Source organism: Corythoichthys intestinalis, chromosome 2 (genome assembly GCF_030265065.1).
Source record: "Corythoichthys intestinalis isolate RoL2023-P3 chromosome 2, ASM3026506v1, whole genome shotgun sequence".
In the NCBI taxonomy this organism is placed as follows: Eukaryota; Metazoa; Chordata; class Actinopteri; order Syngnathiformes; family Syngnathidae; genus Corythoichthys; species Corythoichthys intestinalis.
This window is the reverse complement of record NC_080396.1, coordinates 30,831,332-30,847,100: the sequence shown is the minus strand read 5'-3', so window position 1 is coordinate 30,847,100 and position 15,769 is coordinate 30,831,332. Positions and strand designations below refer to the sequence as shown.

At 40.0% G+C, this 15,769-nt stretch overlaps 1 protein-coding gene across 3 annotated transcripts in view; it reads left to right on the top strand.

The window, feature by feature from the left end:
* The window catches only part of arhgef25a (Rho guanine nucleotide exchange factor (GEF) 25a), a 98,385-nt gene that overhangs the window by 1,261 nt on the left and 81,355 nt on the right, over positions 1–15,769 (top strand). For 2 of the 3 annotated variants that reach the window (XM_057818453.1, XM_057818435.1), the window contains exons 2-3: positions 8,503–8,691; positions 9,757–9,868. In XM_057818453.1, the coding sequence (XP_057674436.1) occupies positions 8,596–8,691; positions 9,757–9,868 (208 nt within the window). In that variant the 5' untranslated portion in view covers positions 8,503–8,595. Of the gene's footprint in view, positions 1–8,071; positions 8,692–9,756; positions 9,869–15,769 lie in introns of those variants that run through there. The other variant, XM_057818445.1, reaches the window with a different exon arrangement.

The following is a 15,769-nucleotide window of genomic DNA, read 5'->3' as shown; positions in this document are numbered from 1 at the left end:
ACTATTTCCGTTACTTTAAAAATAATTTGTTGTATGTCAAAGAATTTGAAATTTTCTGAGCAGTATTCGAGTCAGTGGAATATAGAAGAACAGACAGGTAGTTAACTTGTTAGGTGCTTCAGCAGATTTGAATTGCTTACCACAGATGTCGACACAAGCTTTGCCCCGGGACATAAATGACACATTACATGCAGGTTCTTTCCTTTAATTTCGACAAACTTGAAATAGTGTCTATATCTCCACCTCTTAATGTCAGGAACGCGGGCAGGCAGGTTGTGTGGACCCAAATGCAGGGAAACAAAAAAATGCAGCGAGGCAGGTGGGAGTGAACTCAAAAAACCTTTTAATAATAACTAACAAAATCACAAAGTACAAACAAAAGGACTAGGGCTCAAAAGGCAATGTTCAAACAAAACTTAAACGGAGGGACGGGTACACGAGGGCTTGGACGGGACTTGACTTCAACGTTGACATAGACACTGACATTGACAATGACGCAACAAGGACTGAAAAGAAACTGGGAGCTTATATACACACGCAGACAAAGGGTAACGAGACAATGACGAACAGATGGGTGACACAGGTGGACGCAGATTGGAGGATACAGAGGGAGCGGTACACCAGGTGAAATCAATGGCAATTACAAGGACACACTAGGAGGGAATCAACACAAAACCTAACACTTAAAGGACAATTTTTCTTCTGAATGCTCTGCCATCCCGACCCTGTGCATCTGTTTTGCGTGTGTGTGTTTGCCGCACGCGCTGTTCCGGTTTGCTTGTAAAATCACCGGCTCTGATTGGCTTACCACGACACATGACTCTAACCCTCAACCAATCACAATCACTTCCATCGCATCTCTCGAAGGGCCGCATTCAGGTAGGCTTGTTTCCCGACAATTCACGTCACCTTCAAAGCGTCTGCCGTCCTCAAGATGGAAGCAGAATTATTGCTGGCTGACAGTGGGAGATGGGAATGAGGCTAGCATCAGGTGTAGCAAACACAGAAACGTTACCAAACTTTGGAAAACATTGTCTAATTGAATGAGCAGGGACAAACAGCTTGGAGTCAGAAGTACGTGCGCTATTCTCGAACCTGAACGCACCAAAAGTCTTGGATGACAAATCAACAGAACAGCGAGTCGACTCGACATGGCTGGTAGTTTTTTCAGTTTATTCAGAGTAAGTAACGCACCGCTTTTGACCGTCAGTAACGGTAACGGTGTTGTAACGGCGGAAAAAGTAATTAGTTAGATTACCCCGTTACTGAAAAAAATAACGCCGTTACGTAACAGTGTTATTTATAACGGCGTTACTCCACACTCCTGATGAGGGTGCGTAAACACGAGCACATCACCCCCATCCTTCACACCCTACACTGGCTCCCTGTTCACCTCCGTATTGAATTCAAAATCCTCCTTCACACCCATCACTGTCTACAAGGTGTAGCCCCCACCTACCTCACCGAACTCCTCACATCACATAATTCAGCTAGAACCCGGTCAGGCCAATAGCACCGTCTACTCCCGCCCAGGACTCGGCTCAAGACTATGGGCGACAGGGCCTTTGCAGCTGCTGCTCCCCGTCTGTGGAACGCCCTCCCAGACCACCTCAGAGCCCTGCAGACGGTGGATGCATTTAAAAAAGGACTAAAAACTCACCTTTTTAAAAAAGCTTATTCTAGCTAATTTTATTTGATCTTATTTTTATCGGATTGGTATCTGATTTTATCTGTGCTTCTGCCTGTTTTGCTTTTCCTCTTTTATTCTTAGTCTTTTTATTTATTTTATTTTTTTCTGGCGATGTGCACTTTGAGATTTGTTTTCAAATGTAAAGTGCGTTATAAATAAAATGTATTATTATTATTATTATTACTCCCAACACTGTTCAAAACTCACCAAACTCAACAGCCAGGTGAACACTGGTGAAAACTTTGATAAAATGTTAAAAAAAAAAAAAATATATATATATATATATATATATATATGCGTAAATGTGTGTAGCGCCCCCTACAAACAAAATCAACATTTATTATTTTTTTTCTAAAGGTGAAAGAGAAGGTAACATCGCAAAGGTTAAAACTTAGAAAACATCAGTACTATATGAATGGGATACCATACGCGGTGCCCAGACTGCCGTTAGTACTAAATCCAGTTTTCTTTGGGTGGGCAGAACGTTTACCCTGTCAAATGTGTAAACTACTGAGATACTGCTGACTTGTCTAACTTTGAAGACCTACTCCTCTGACATTGGTGAACCGATTGTCTCAAAACCTGGTAGCTAGGTAGCATGGGCCAGTATCTATCAATCCTTGGTAGCCTGGTACTCCAGACTCGCCGCTGTTCCAGCTATTGAGTCTGGCTACCATTAAGCGGATAACATTTCCAGGGCGGAGCAAGCCACAGCAAACAGACAGCGGAGTGGACCAATCAGCGACGGGCAGGACGAGGGACTTGCGCGCGGAAGTAAACATACGAGGAGAGCGGAATTTATTCAACATGGCTAGCGCGAGACAGACTGTTGTCAATGACTTGTGTCGATGTGTTTTTGGTAATTTAAAACTGATTTTACCGTGGATTGGAACATATTCTCGGCTCTCCTGTTCGCCATCTGTGTTGTGGGGACGACTTCCGATGCGGAAGAGTGACGTTGCTCGTTAAGAACACGTCACGCAAATAAACGAATCTGATTCGACGATTGATTTTGTACTTGCTCGAGAGGCTGTTAAGGGACTGGGTCCCAGACTATTTTCTCAGTGTTTGAAAAATACAGGGAGAACAGTCTGGCCGTGCCAGGCAAGATCCTTGGAGCCCAATTTTGATTTTTTTTTTTCAAATCAGTGCTGATCAAATAATTATTCACTTATTGATGCCTGTGTTGCATGTAGGTTACGAGTTAGTTGAAGGCATGCGGAGCACACAGTCTTTAGCCTGTAGTAGTGTGCTGTGACACACTTGTGCTTGGTTTTACAGTGTAGCATGTACCGGAGTAGCAATATAGACACAAGAAAGATTTGACCTCTTGTGACAAAACTTGCCAAAAGAAAATTCTGAAGACCGAATAAGACCTGTTAGAAAACAAGTTGATCCTTTTCAGCAAGTTTTCCGATTGTAGCTACAGAAAACTGCATTGCAACATGAATATTCAACGATGATTGTAAACGATGAGATCTATGGAAACTAGGCTTGGGCACCTCTTGGTACCTCACGATACGATACGATTTGCGATACAAAGCTCACGATAAAGGTGATCTGATGATATGGCGATACAACGATTATCGATACATTGGTCAGGAAACCATTCTAGGATATTCTACAAACAACTAATAAACAGAAAAACAAGCTTATGCGGTGGATTGGAATGAGTTTATCGTTAGTAGACGTCCAATCGATTTGAAGTGGGAGGGATGGCAACGAATGAACGGATGCTTGAACGTCTATGACCGGTAGTGGCAGCCAATGCCAGGCAATGAGGTCATTTTGGGCCATTTAAGGTCATTTACCTGTTGATTTTGGGGTATTTTATGGGTCTATCCCTGTTTATTTAGAGTTACAGAACAGGAAATGACCTGGAAATCATCCAAATGAATAGGCAGGGAATCAAACTCAGCAGAAAATGACCTGTAAATGCCCTAAAATGAACAGCAAGTGACCTGTAAATTCCTTGAAAATCGGACAGAATGACTGTGAATGCTCTGGTTTCTGGTTTCAGTCTATATGGATTGGGTGTCGAGCACCGTCAATGCAGCCTTAGAGTTAACTGAGACACTATTATGGTGGAATATTTTGGTAGCAACTTGTTGGTTCATTTTTTTTTTAATTATTTTTTTTTTTAGTCATTGACACCTTTACAAAACGATATCTTGATTCTTGGCAGGAGCATATCCAGAGGCGTAGCAAGGGTCCCCAGGGGCCCCAGGCAACAAGCAACATGGGGCCCTTCGAGCGTGTGCAAGTTAGGGGGACAGTTGGACTTGGAGCAATAGAAGAAAGAGTAGCAACACAAAAATACCACCATCCAATGCAGAGGTATATACCTTTGTGTGAAATCAGTAGTCAGATTGGCCTTACGACCCACCAAATTCAAATTATTTCGTTAAAACCCATGATTGGTAGACTACTGACCGAAATGAGTATTACATTTGCTGATAAAATTGTTTAGGATTATTTTCGATGCATATATGTTATATTTTTCTTATAGAGTATTCGACGAGGAATACGATAGACCCATTAATAGTTTTTTGGAAAAATCTCCATTTCTTTAAGTAGTCACATGAATAATGAGGTGGCCTGTGAAAATCAATGTAAAACAGCTCTACAAAGACATTCCAGAGAGTACTTGATGAGTCACTCTTTAAACAATCATGTGGTAGTAATAGTTGGTTGAGCTTTCTTAAACATGTATAATCTATGAGACATGGTTAGTGCTGATTGGGATTGATAACAGAATTGATAGATAATCTGCCAAAGTATTCCATGGTATTGAAACACTCTTTACACTTGTTGCTGCGACAGTGCAGAAAAGCTGCGTGAGCTAAATCTGTTGGCCCTCTGGGGGCCCCTGTTGGCTGGGGCCCCTAGGCAATGGCGTACCGCACGCAGGCTATATTTAGACTGTGATGTCGCATTGTAAAGCAGAAGTAAAGCCGAAGTGGGACATTATAGACCCGCCCTCGCATAGACCCAACGTAAAAAGTGCTACTTTTCTCCGATAATCTTTCAATAACGAACATGCCGATCACTCATTGCTTTTTTGGAACTTGTAGAAACTACTCTAGACATTACGACACATGAAGGATGTTTTCTTCATACGTTTCTGGAAACCAAAAACTTGGGAGGAAAAAATGTGAAGACCGAATCAACTTGCGCGGACTTTAACACCAGCTCGGCGAATCCATTCACGTTTCATATGCAGTAAACATTATGTTGGGTTGGCATGGTCTTTCAGAGGACAAAGAGGTAAGCCATTTTTATATTTTTAACTTATTTTTTTAGCGTAACATTGTGCCGTACTGCTTCTGTCTGACAGTCAATGACCTGAAAAGAATTACAATGGTATCTGACTGCCACTGTTACCGTTTCTGTTATACATATAAAAAAACAACTTTAGTAAGGGGGAAGTGTAAATAAATTATAGGATTAAGATGTGTTATCAATGAAAAAATTAAAAGTGTTCGTTGTCTGTCACTGAGTAGCATTTGCGATCGCTACACAAAGCTAACTAAATTACCCCCAAGAACGGTAAGAGACATAGGACAACCAGAGGATATATAAGAAAGACAGGGCTGATGGTAAAGGATAGCTTGTTGAAACAGGAGAATGTCATTGTCAGTCGCGTTGATAAAAAAGCTAAAGCTATGCTTAGGTCGGCTCATTTTTTTCGTCTTTTTCAGCCTTCGACACTAAAGCCATCTCTTTAACTGAACATTTTTATGTTCTTCAACATCTTTGCCAGTCAATTTGGCACCAGGCACATCATTTTCGGAGAGAATTGGTAGGTTTAGCGCTGTAAACATCTCCTTCGTACACGATTTCCATTCATTTCCTATTAGGGACAAACGGTGGCTTGTCCCTACTTAGCAACAGTAGCTAATGTCATGAATATTAATGACCGGAAGTGACGTGTTGCTTGCGGTACGCCATTGCCTGGTTTGCCTAATGGGATGCGATGCCTCTGAGCATATCGTTAACCTTTTGGGATACAAAGTATCATGATATATATCACCATTTTGAAATTTGTCACACCCCTAATGGAAACTAAAATTAAAAGTAAACTCAAAATGTGTCCCTCAGTTAAATGTGCATTCATGTGGATAGCATTTCCAGCATAGGTGTGTAGTAACGTGTTCCATGTACTCCGTTACATTTACTTGTGTAACTTTTTGAGAAAAATGTATTTGTAAGAGTAGTTTTACTAAGCCATACTTTTTACTTTTACTTGAGCAGATTTGTAAAGAAAAAACATTACTCTTACTGCGCTACTTTGGGCTATAAAACAGTCGTTACATTTTTCCTCTTTACATATTACATTTACCGTAATTTCCCGAATATAAGGCGCACCCGTGTATAATGCGCACCCCAAATTTACTTGTAAAATCTAGGGGAAATTATTGTACCCGTTTATAATGCGCACCCTAATTTTAGCACCAATAAATAGAAGAATACAAGAAAACAGAGCTCGTGTACAGATACAGAGATGTCATTTTACTGACTGGTGAAACACAGCACAAGCATAGCACATTGGTAGTTCAAAACATTACCACACACTGACAATATGTACAGTAATAATATGATTTGACAACTTCTCCAACTTACCAGAATCTAGGAGAAAACAAAACAGATGTGACTTTTCTTTTAAAGGCTGCTGTATAACTTGCTCATTTCCTCATGATGAATAAATGTTTCTTCCATGGATTGATACGGTAAAACTACTGAAGTATTGTTATTTGGGTTTGAGCTTCCCGAGGGACCGATATAGTTGACGGACACAGGAAGTGTGTGTCCTTACATTTGTTATGGTCCGAATTGTGGAGCTGCAATAAACGTCGACTCAAATGAGTTCAAGAAACTAAATTCTGTGCTTTATGAAGAGTGAAAAAAGCAGAATTTAACACAGACGAAATCATTCGGCCGATTAGAGTGAAGTATTACCGAAACAAAATGGTGAGGTCACGTACCGTAATGGTCGGCAGCGGGTCGCTGCATACGTTTCTTCAACACAACGTGGCCGTGTCAATGAAAAAAAAAAAAACGGTTTATATATATATGTAATACATATATATTTCTGTCTCCATCCATGTACCCGTTTATAATGCGCACCATGAGTTTAAAAGTTGAGTTTGGGGGAAAAAAGTGCGCGTTATATTCGGGAAATTACGGTATTTCTTTTTTTTTCCAGCAACGCCAAGAGTAGCAATTTCACAATGAGATGTCGCAGCAATAATCACATGACGACAATATTTCAATCAGACGCAAGCTTGCTGTTCTAGGATCACTCCAGCCTGTTCAATCACGTAGCGTCTTTAAAGCACCGTAAAAAATGAAGTATTTGATATAGAGCGCTGCCCTCAACATGACTTAAAAGTGCGAATTTTAACCTCTCTTCCCAGTCTTTATGTGGCACCGATTGACCACGGAAAACCAGAAATATTGTCCTTTTAATTTCATTATAGTAACCATGAAGGAAGTACCGTATTCACTATTCAAACTAGCAACTATTGTCTCCACTAAAGGGCACTCATGCTGTTTGGACAAATAATGCTTCATTTTTGAAATTTTTTCTCTTGCCGGAATTCAATTTTTTTTTGTATTTCTTTGGCTTAATGTGGTTATGTAATGAGTTATTGTACAGTATCATTGTAACAACAGTTCATATACATAACTTTGTGCTGAAAAAAATACCATTGTTTAAAAAAAAAAAAATTAAAAAATGTAAGCAGTTACTCACAATGTTACTCATTAATTGAGTATTTTTTTCACCAAATACTTTTTTACTCGTACTTGAGTACATTTTTCGGATGACTACTTTTACTTTTACTTGAGTAATATTATTTTGAAGTAACACTACTCTTCCTTGAGTACAATTTTTGGCTACCCTACTCACCTCTGATTTGCAGTAAAGTTATCCTGAATCTTCTTTTCCTTCTAAAATATGTGACCCACTTCCAGAGGATTTATTTTAAGTTTGATAAAGAGCCTTCTTTGGAAAGAACACATTATTGATAACAGCAGTGAAACTTCATTAACTGCGTTCTTCATGGACTCATTGTTGGAATAGTGTTGTCCAATGATGTTGGCAAACTGGCTGTATCCAACTTTATTGTCATTTTAAAGCAGGATTAAGAAATTTTGAGTTGGTCACCGACATTTTTAGCATGCGGGCATTTTAGGGAGTCGAATAAGTTCTTGGTACGATTGATGATAGCTCATAAATAGATGATCTTCAGGGGCTCTGTGTTCATACCTTATTTGGGGATGCCCCCACTGCTCATGGGTTCACACACTCCATGTGTCACTGCGACTTGGACACATATTTGCGGTGAGGGTAGGATGAGGTGGAAGTATACTTGGAAGAAAGGTAGGAAAACATATAGGAGAACTTAACCCACTATGATATTCAGCAAGGAGTTTGTGTCATGAAGACTAGAAAGGAGTACAGTAAAGGAAGATGAAGGGAGGAGGGTTTTTTGAGGGAGAGGGTGGTAATCTCATGCAGCCAATGAAGAACTAGACAGGAGGATTCCAGAGAGGGTGATGAGTCTCGGCTCACCAGTTGGACTTAAAGAGAAGGACAGGATAGTTCATCAGCAACTCTTGACACGAGGATACATACGCAGACACAGACAGCACGAGGAGGCCCAAATAAATCTTGAATGTGTGTTTGCACAGGAGCTTTTCATTATAAACTGGGACAAGAGCTAGTGCATGTCCCTCGATCTTCTTCCAGCACCGTCGCTTTGCTTGAAGTCTGTGGCTCAGCTAAACACGGGTTTCACACACTCCAGGACAAAACCACATCGGGACGAGAAAACAAGAGACTGAAGGTTTGTTGAAGGAGTGTGTCTAAAGGTTTTAAAGCCTAATCTGAGGTGGCGAGAATGAAGGCACTTCAGAAGAACCCGGGACGTACTGACCAGATGTTGGGAGCCATGGCTGACATGCTTACTTCGGTGGCAATGCCCAACCAACAATGGGTGAGTTGAAACAGAGTCTCTCTTCATATTTTAAAAGGAATTTAGGAATTATTGCACACGTGCACTTTGAGATTTGTTTTTTAAATGTAAAGTGTGTTATAAATAAAATGTATTATTATTATTAATTAGGGAAAAGACATGAGGCAAAAATAAAACGTGATACAAAATCAGAATGTATTGAATTAGCCAAGAACTTCTGCCTACTACTTCCACTTGGAATGTATTCGGTATTTGTTTGGTAGAAATCAATGTTTAATTGCATGAAGCTGAAATGTATGGTTTCAATTAATTCATTTTCTAGAACACTTGTTTTGATTAGGATCACAACTAAACTGAAGTCTATCTCATCTGATTTTGAGTGAGTGGGCCAATTAACGGACAAATAAGGGATTCATACAAACAAACAAACAAACAAGCATTTACATATTTGGAGAATTCAATCATTAATAATTTAGGATGCATGTTTTTGGGATATGTCAGAAAAGCCAAGCAGGCAAAAATGCGCAAATTCGACATTGGAAGGCCAATATGTAATCCCAAAACTAAGAAATTCAAAGCAGGCACACAAACCACAAGAACACTGCTTAGGTGTTAGTTGTCTATTTTGATATGAATTTCCAAATATGTTTACTTAGCCTGTAAAGAGCCACATTACTTCAAAATTCTTTTTAGGGCCATGATAACATCATAATGGGGATGAAGCAGCATCTGGCATGATATTACGATATTGAGAGTCTGCTATTTCTTTGGCCTTTACAATTTTTTGGTAATGAATGTTTTTTTAAGAATTGTATTAAGAGCTCATCTGCTGGTAACATCACCTTGTCATATTTAATGGACTGAAATCGCTACTGGAGGACCATTCAAATGTATAGGCAAAGAATGGCCTACAACAATTTCCACTGAATTGTTGCTCATGGAGCAAAGCCACGGAGGCCATTATGGAAAAACACAAGCGCAAGTGTAAGGTTTTTGTGGTTTTGTGACTGTAATCACTCTGCGCTCTTACCAAGACTTCCCCCCGCAGAGCAGGAGTCCATCTGACAAAGGCATCTCTGTGTGCAGCTCGTGGAGGGCGGTGAAGTGGACCTCCCATCGAGCAAACAGGGAAGGGGGCCGGTCCAGGGCCGGTGCGACCCTGACGAACAGGACTGGGAGCAAGCCAGAGAAGGAACAGGTAAGACCTGAAAACTCCACCAAGCGTGACACAACATCACATCCTTACAATGCTCCTTTAAACATTCCCCTCACCAAACCAGTCAGATCCACTGAAACGCTCCAGCTCAGCTTTGGTTTTTATGTGACATGCCATGGCGTTAAAACACCCTTCACTGCCACTCAATCACAATCACTCAAGCTGTACATACGAGATGCATTAGGCTCAGCCAAAACAACACTGTTTCTGTCTGATTGGCCCCGGAAACGGTTACGCATCGAGGGCCCTTTATTTACTCATGTTTGGAGTTCCACCTGCCCATTTTTTTGATGGAGACCCAAGTTCAGTGTCGATGACCACTGTAAATCGGCAAGCAATACTGAGTTCAAAGGCCCTGGGCAGGTTACGTATAATTGACATGTCAACACTCAGAAGCTGAATTGGACAGAAAAAAATACTGCATAACAAACTACTAGAGGATGCACTTTGAAGGCATGCTATGAAATGGAGACAAAAAAAACTGATGTCAATAATTTAATCTAAAATGGAAAGAAGTTTAAAATGCAGGTCAGTGAAGTTTTTATTTGCCGTAAGAGAAGGGTCTGAAGGCCTCTATGGTCTATCATTGAAAAGACAGTTATAAAATCTTTTTTTGGTGAAGGTAACACATCCTTTGCTTCTGCAATAACATTCTTGGTTACACATTTTCATACATTTATTGTGCACACCATTTCTTTTTCCTGAGAGTAGTGGAACAAAAGGAGCTTTGTCTCTTGATGGGAGTTTGGATTGGATGGTGTGTGTGTAAAAAGTGTGTGGTGTTGGGGAGCATATGTCTGGCCTGCTAACTACTGTGGAAATCAGTGCTCGTTGTACCACAGAGGTGCAATATTGTGGGGGAGTGAACCCAGAGGGAGCTGTCAGTGATGCTTATCATTAATGGCCTGACTTAGTTGGGATGACTGTTGGTGTGCTGTTAAAGCTGGACAAATATTATTGTGAAAAAAGGAAAGCTAAAGCAAAGTATACAGTATAAGGTCATGTGGACTTTGACCAAAAGGGAAATTATTTGTTCCACTTTGAGACATCTGCCTCTGTTGAGTGAATTTGCATATAGGCCAAATTTCCTCCGGATAGGAAATTGGATAGAAAATGAGTGAAAGAAAAGGCAGGAAGACCTCCAGACCACAACAACAGGAGGCAGACTTTGAAGACCCCAGAGTTGTTCACTTGGCAGATTCCAGTGCCATTCATTGTTGCAACACACTTTAAAAACGCCTAGGATACCCTAAAAGGGTAGCACTTTAAATTATCCTAATATTTATATTAATATTAAGAAATCTGAAGTGCATTATTTTTCCAAAAAGGAAGTTATGAAATACAGTTGTCCCTTTAGTACGATTGACTGTATTATTATTGTTTAAAATTTTTTTAGGGCACCGAGTCATGAATCAGCCAAGTGTTAGCATTGATTTGTAAGCCAGAATTTGTTATACTGTATGAGGTGCTGTATGGTGGCAATGAACTGAACTTACTTAACAAATGACAACTTTTTGGCTCGTGGTGAAGGTCCCTTATAAAAGAGGCTACAAGCAGTTTATTACCACTAGGGATGGGAATTGATAGGATTTTTACGATTCCGATTCCATAATCGATATTGCTTAACGATTCGATTCTTTATCGATTCTAATTTGGGGAAAAAGAAGAACAAACGTTTTGATTGGCATCGAGTTTGTTTAATCAGAAGTCACAACCTTACAAACTCACAACGAGATCAAAAGAGGCCCAAAGCCTCAATGTTAACTGTGGCAATAAGTGGCAAATACACTAGAATGTGTAACATTTTACTGAAACATTTATCTAATAGAAATAAAAAAATATTGGTATATAATGGCAGATAGGTTTTTGTTCTGCCTTTGGCAATATGTGTTAAAGCAGGGGTCGCCAAACTTTTTCCTGTGAGGGCCACATAACTTTTCCCTTCTCTGATGAGGGGCCGGGGTCAGTTTGTAACAGAAAAAGGGTGACGATTGCAGAATTGCATAAATGTAAAAAATTATTGTTTTTCAGCAAGCCACAATCAAATAACCCTTTCTGGATTCTTTATAATAATAATAATAATAATTATTAATAATAAAAACACTATTAATTAAATAGATAATAACCAAATAACCCTCTCTGAATTCTTCAAGGAAAAGGCCAGAAAATAAATAACACGATTGAGAAAAAAAAAAATTCAAAATGGCCGGACCAAATGTGGAGGCGGGCCGTATTTGGGCCGCGGGCCGCAGTTTGGGTTAACGTGTATTATTTTACCATACCATTGAATTGCATGCCTTTTAGTTTTTGTGGCGCTTACACGCTCAATTGGGGGCGCCCTTGCGCTTCCTCACGCGAAGAAGAACGCGCTCACGTGAAGAAGAGCGCGCTTACACCCAAAGAAGGAATGCCGCATCCAAGTGAGTGAGCGAGTTAGTGAGAGAGGGAAACGCTTCTACGAGCCTACGTTCTTTGTTAATGTTAATATCTACAGAGGCAACGCCTGTATGTATCATCTTTTGTGTTGTTATTGTTGTGTTTCCACTCGCGATCGGACACTTAAATCCAGTTATGTAGTGGTTTGAACGATGTGCTAATGCTAGCGAACGAATGCTAACCATACTGTTATTAGCAGCTAATCATCGCTGATTTACGTTGATGCAAACCTGTTTGTTATTGGGGACGAAATTGATTTGTTTCATTTCTATTCTTAGTTTCACTCTTCAAGTGATGGTTGAATAAAGTCAGCAAATTATACCAACGTCTTCTGCATCGTCATTTGGGAGTTTAGCTAGCTGTATAGCCAGGACTGAGCTTTAGCCTCTCTGTGAGGACAGCGCAGTCATATTCCCTCCCGATGCAGTTATCTCCACCTTGCAATGACTGCAAGTCGCTTTGTTGTCATTTTTCCTCGTGAAGTGAAGACACACTTTCGAGTGTTTGAACCTACGTGCTGTTATTGTTATGTTTATGGCTGCAATGCTCGTGCTTACCCGTCGTAACCTTTCATTTTCACACTCTTTCCTGGTGAAGTGTTGTCAAACTTTGGAGCGAGAGGTTCTTGGCGCCATGCTAGTTTGATGCGTCTGGACAACAACACACGTCACGATGCAATACGCGTCTTTAGGAATCGTTAAAGGGATCGTTAAGGCTTTTTCATTGTGATGTCGAGGCCTCGAAACACTCGGAACCGGTTCCGAATTGGAATCGGATTTCGATTCCCATCCCTAATTACCACTATCAGTTAAATTTTACTGTAAAAATAAATAAGATTGTATATTATATATTTATAACAACCGCATAACTTGACCTTGGAGTTCACTAGCATAGTGTTAACACATACAGTAATGGGTAATGGTATCGACAGGCTAATAAATAGCATCAGTTTTAGGTTGTGTAACTTTTAAGCAACAGATAATTAAACAGAATCTCAAGAAACACGTATATTCATAATATAAAAATACTCACTGGCATCAATTTATTGTCTGCAAAGGACAAATATTACTGTGGCTTACTGAGCAATTGTGTATATATACTTTACAGCAGGGATCCCCAACCACTGAGCCAGGGACCGGTACCAGTCCGTGGCGTATTTGCTAATGGGCCGCAGAGAAATAAAAAATAATTTGTTAACCACCGCAATCCGGCCAGTGCCTCATGACTTGACATGACCAGAGATTTGTGTACGTCTCTCTCTAGTGGTTGGCCGCCATTACTGTGGTGTTAGGGTTAGGGCGGTGATGTCTTTGGACAGCTTTTTTACGGGGAAAATGCCACCTGCTGAGCCAGAAGCAGAGCCAACAACCAAGTCAATTCGCATAATATGTGGCTAAAAAGTAACAAACGAGGCAACAATAGCAAATGCACTGAGAGCATCATACCTCGTGGCGAATCATACTGCTAAAGCCAAGAAATCTTATGCCTGCAACTAAGGATATTTGCTGTCACGTTTTAGGAGAGGCCGCTGTTAAAAAGATTGATTCAGTGTATGATGAGTTACATTTCTCCTGCATTTAATGTTCGTTTTTAGCCCCGTCGTGTTATTTTATATTAACTGTAATTTTCTGCCACTCATTACTAGTCTATGAAAAAAAGGTCCACATCACACTGGTCCGTGGTGCAAAAAAGGTTGGGGACAACTGCATACGGTATATGGCTTTATTACATTGTCCCCACATGGCCAACTTCAGGAGCAGCAATACGTCTCTTAAAATGACACAAAACACGCGGCAAAAATTTGTGGGTTTTCTACTTCTCATTGCTTGTGCACTCTCCCTTCCCTGTCATACCCTAATCTTGACTGTCTTTCTCTACCTGTCCTATCAGTTCGCTGGTGTATCCCTTCAACACAGGGTCTCCCCTCGGTGAATGAAGTCGTGACTAATTTGTAATGCTATTTATAGTGAGGTAGTCAACAATGTTTCTGTATCTCGATTCCCCATGCTTATCCTGCCTGTCCCCTTAAAATCTTTATGTCCTACTGCATTTATTATGAATAAAGGCACAGCAATACTGTTCCAAAAAAAATTCAAAAATTGTAAAGGAAAGTGGGTGGATGAATGACATTTACATTACATTTACATTAATTTCTACAGAGAAAAATTATTTGAGTGTTTTGAGTTATGAGTGTTGTCATTAAATGGATTAAAATCATATCTCAAGCAACCACTGAATGGAAAAGATTTTCAAAATAAAGGTTCGTCACATTTCTTCAAAGAAAAATATATAGGTGATGGTATGCATGATGAGCAGAGAGTGAAAACTGACATAGTGACACTGTGGACGTGTGACTGCACTCTGCTACGGTTTGCTAAACATAGGTCAGCATAGTGTTTCTAGTGCATGTAAGGGATGAGAAAAGGTGAGGCCTGTTATGCTTTGTATGGCTGTAATGGCCATCTGTTATGCGTTAGAAACAAGATGACTCCACGTGGCTTTCAAAGGATCATAGGACCAGGATAGCGCCAAGTATCAAATTAAAAAAAGAAAAAAAATCTGCAATTTTCCACAATCTTTGCAAACATAAGACTTTCTTTACAGAAGTAAATGTTCTGTCTTCCCTTTTTTCCAACATCTGTTTACTTCCACGTTTCGCTCTGCCCTTCCAATTGCCGGTAATCTCTACTTCAACCTTACGTCTGGGTAAAGTTTTAAATGGCACTATTTTAAACCTGTGATCCTGTCCAAGTGTAAAGTGATTCTTATTATATTTTCTTCAAATCCCGTTTGTGTTTTTCGTCCAAGTGTTTTTTTTATTGACCCCCTCGGGGAGATGGGGCCCTAGAAGAGAATGATAATAAAGGCAAACCCCCAACAAATACAAAAACAAATCGCATGGTATGATTCACTGAAATGGTTGATATTAGTGCACAGATATAATTGAATGTTGTTTTTTTCTTCATTTACAGACATAAGTTTTATTTTAATGTTTTTATGGAATTAAACTAGTTAAAAATACCACCTTGAGAAAAGCTGTCCATAGGCCTTACTTAGAACTCTTACTTCCATGTATAGTAGATCTTTCAACAAATTTGAGGTAAAATGAGCAGAATATGCATGAAATCATTTATATGCAGTTTGGCCAGAGGGTGGGAGAGTGCCGATCACAGAGGCCCCTGGGAAGGAACTGTGCATGTGACCTTAAATGGGAAGAGATCAACCTGAAGTTGCATCACGTTGCATTTGAAAGTCCACTTCTTTGTCTCATGTCACACAGAATTCTATGTATGCAATCATGATGAATCGGTCCATGCCTCTTTGCATCGTAAAGACAACATTTCTGTTTTTTTAATCTTGATGGCAAAATGTATTAATCACTGTGAAAAAAACAGAACTTGTATAGGCATATTTTTATTGCCATGACAAAGCTAGGGAAAAAAATCT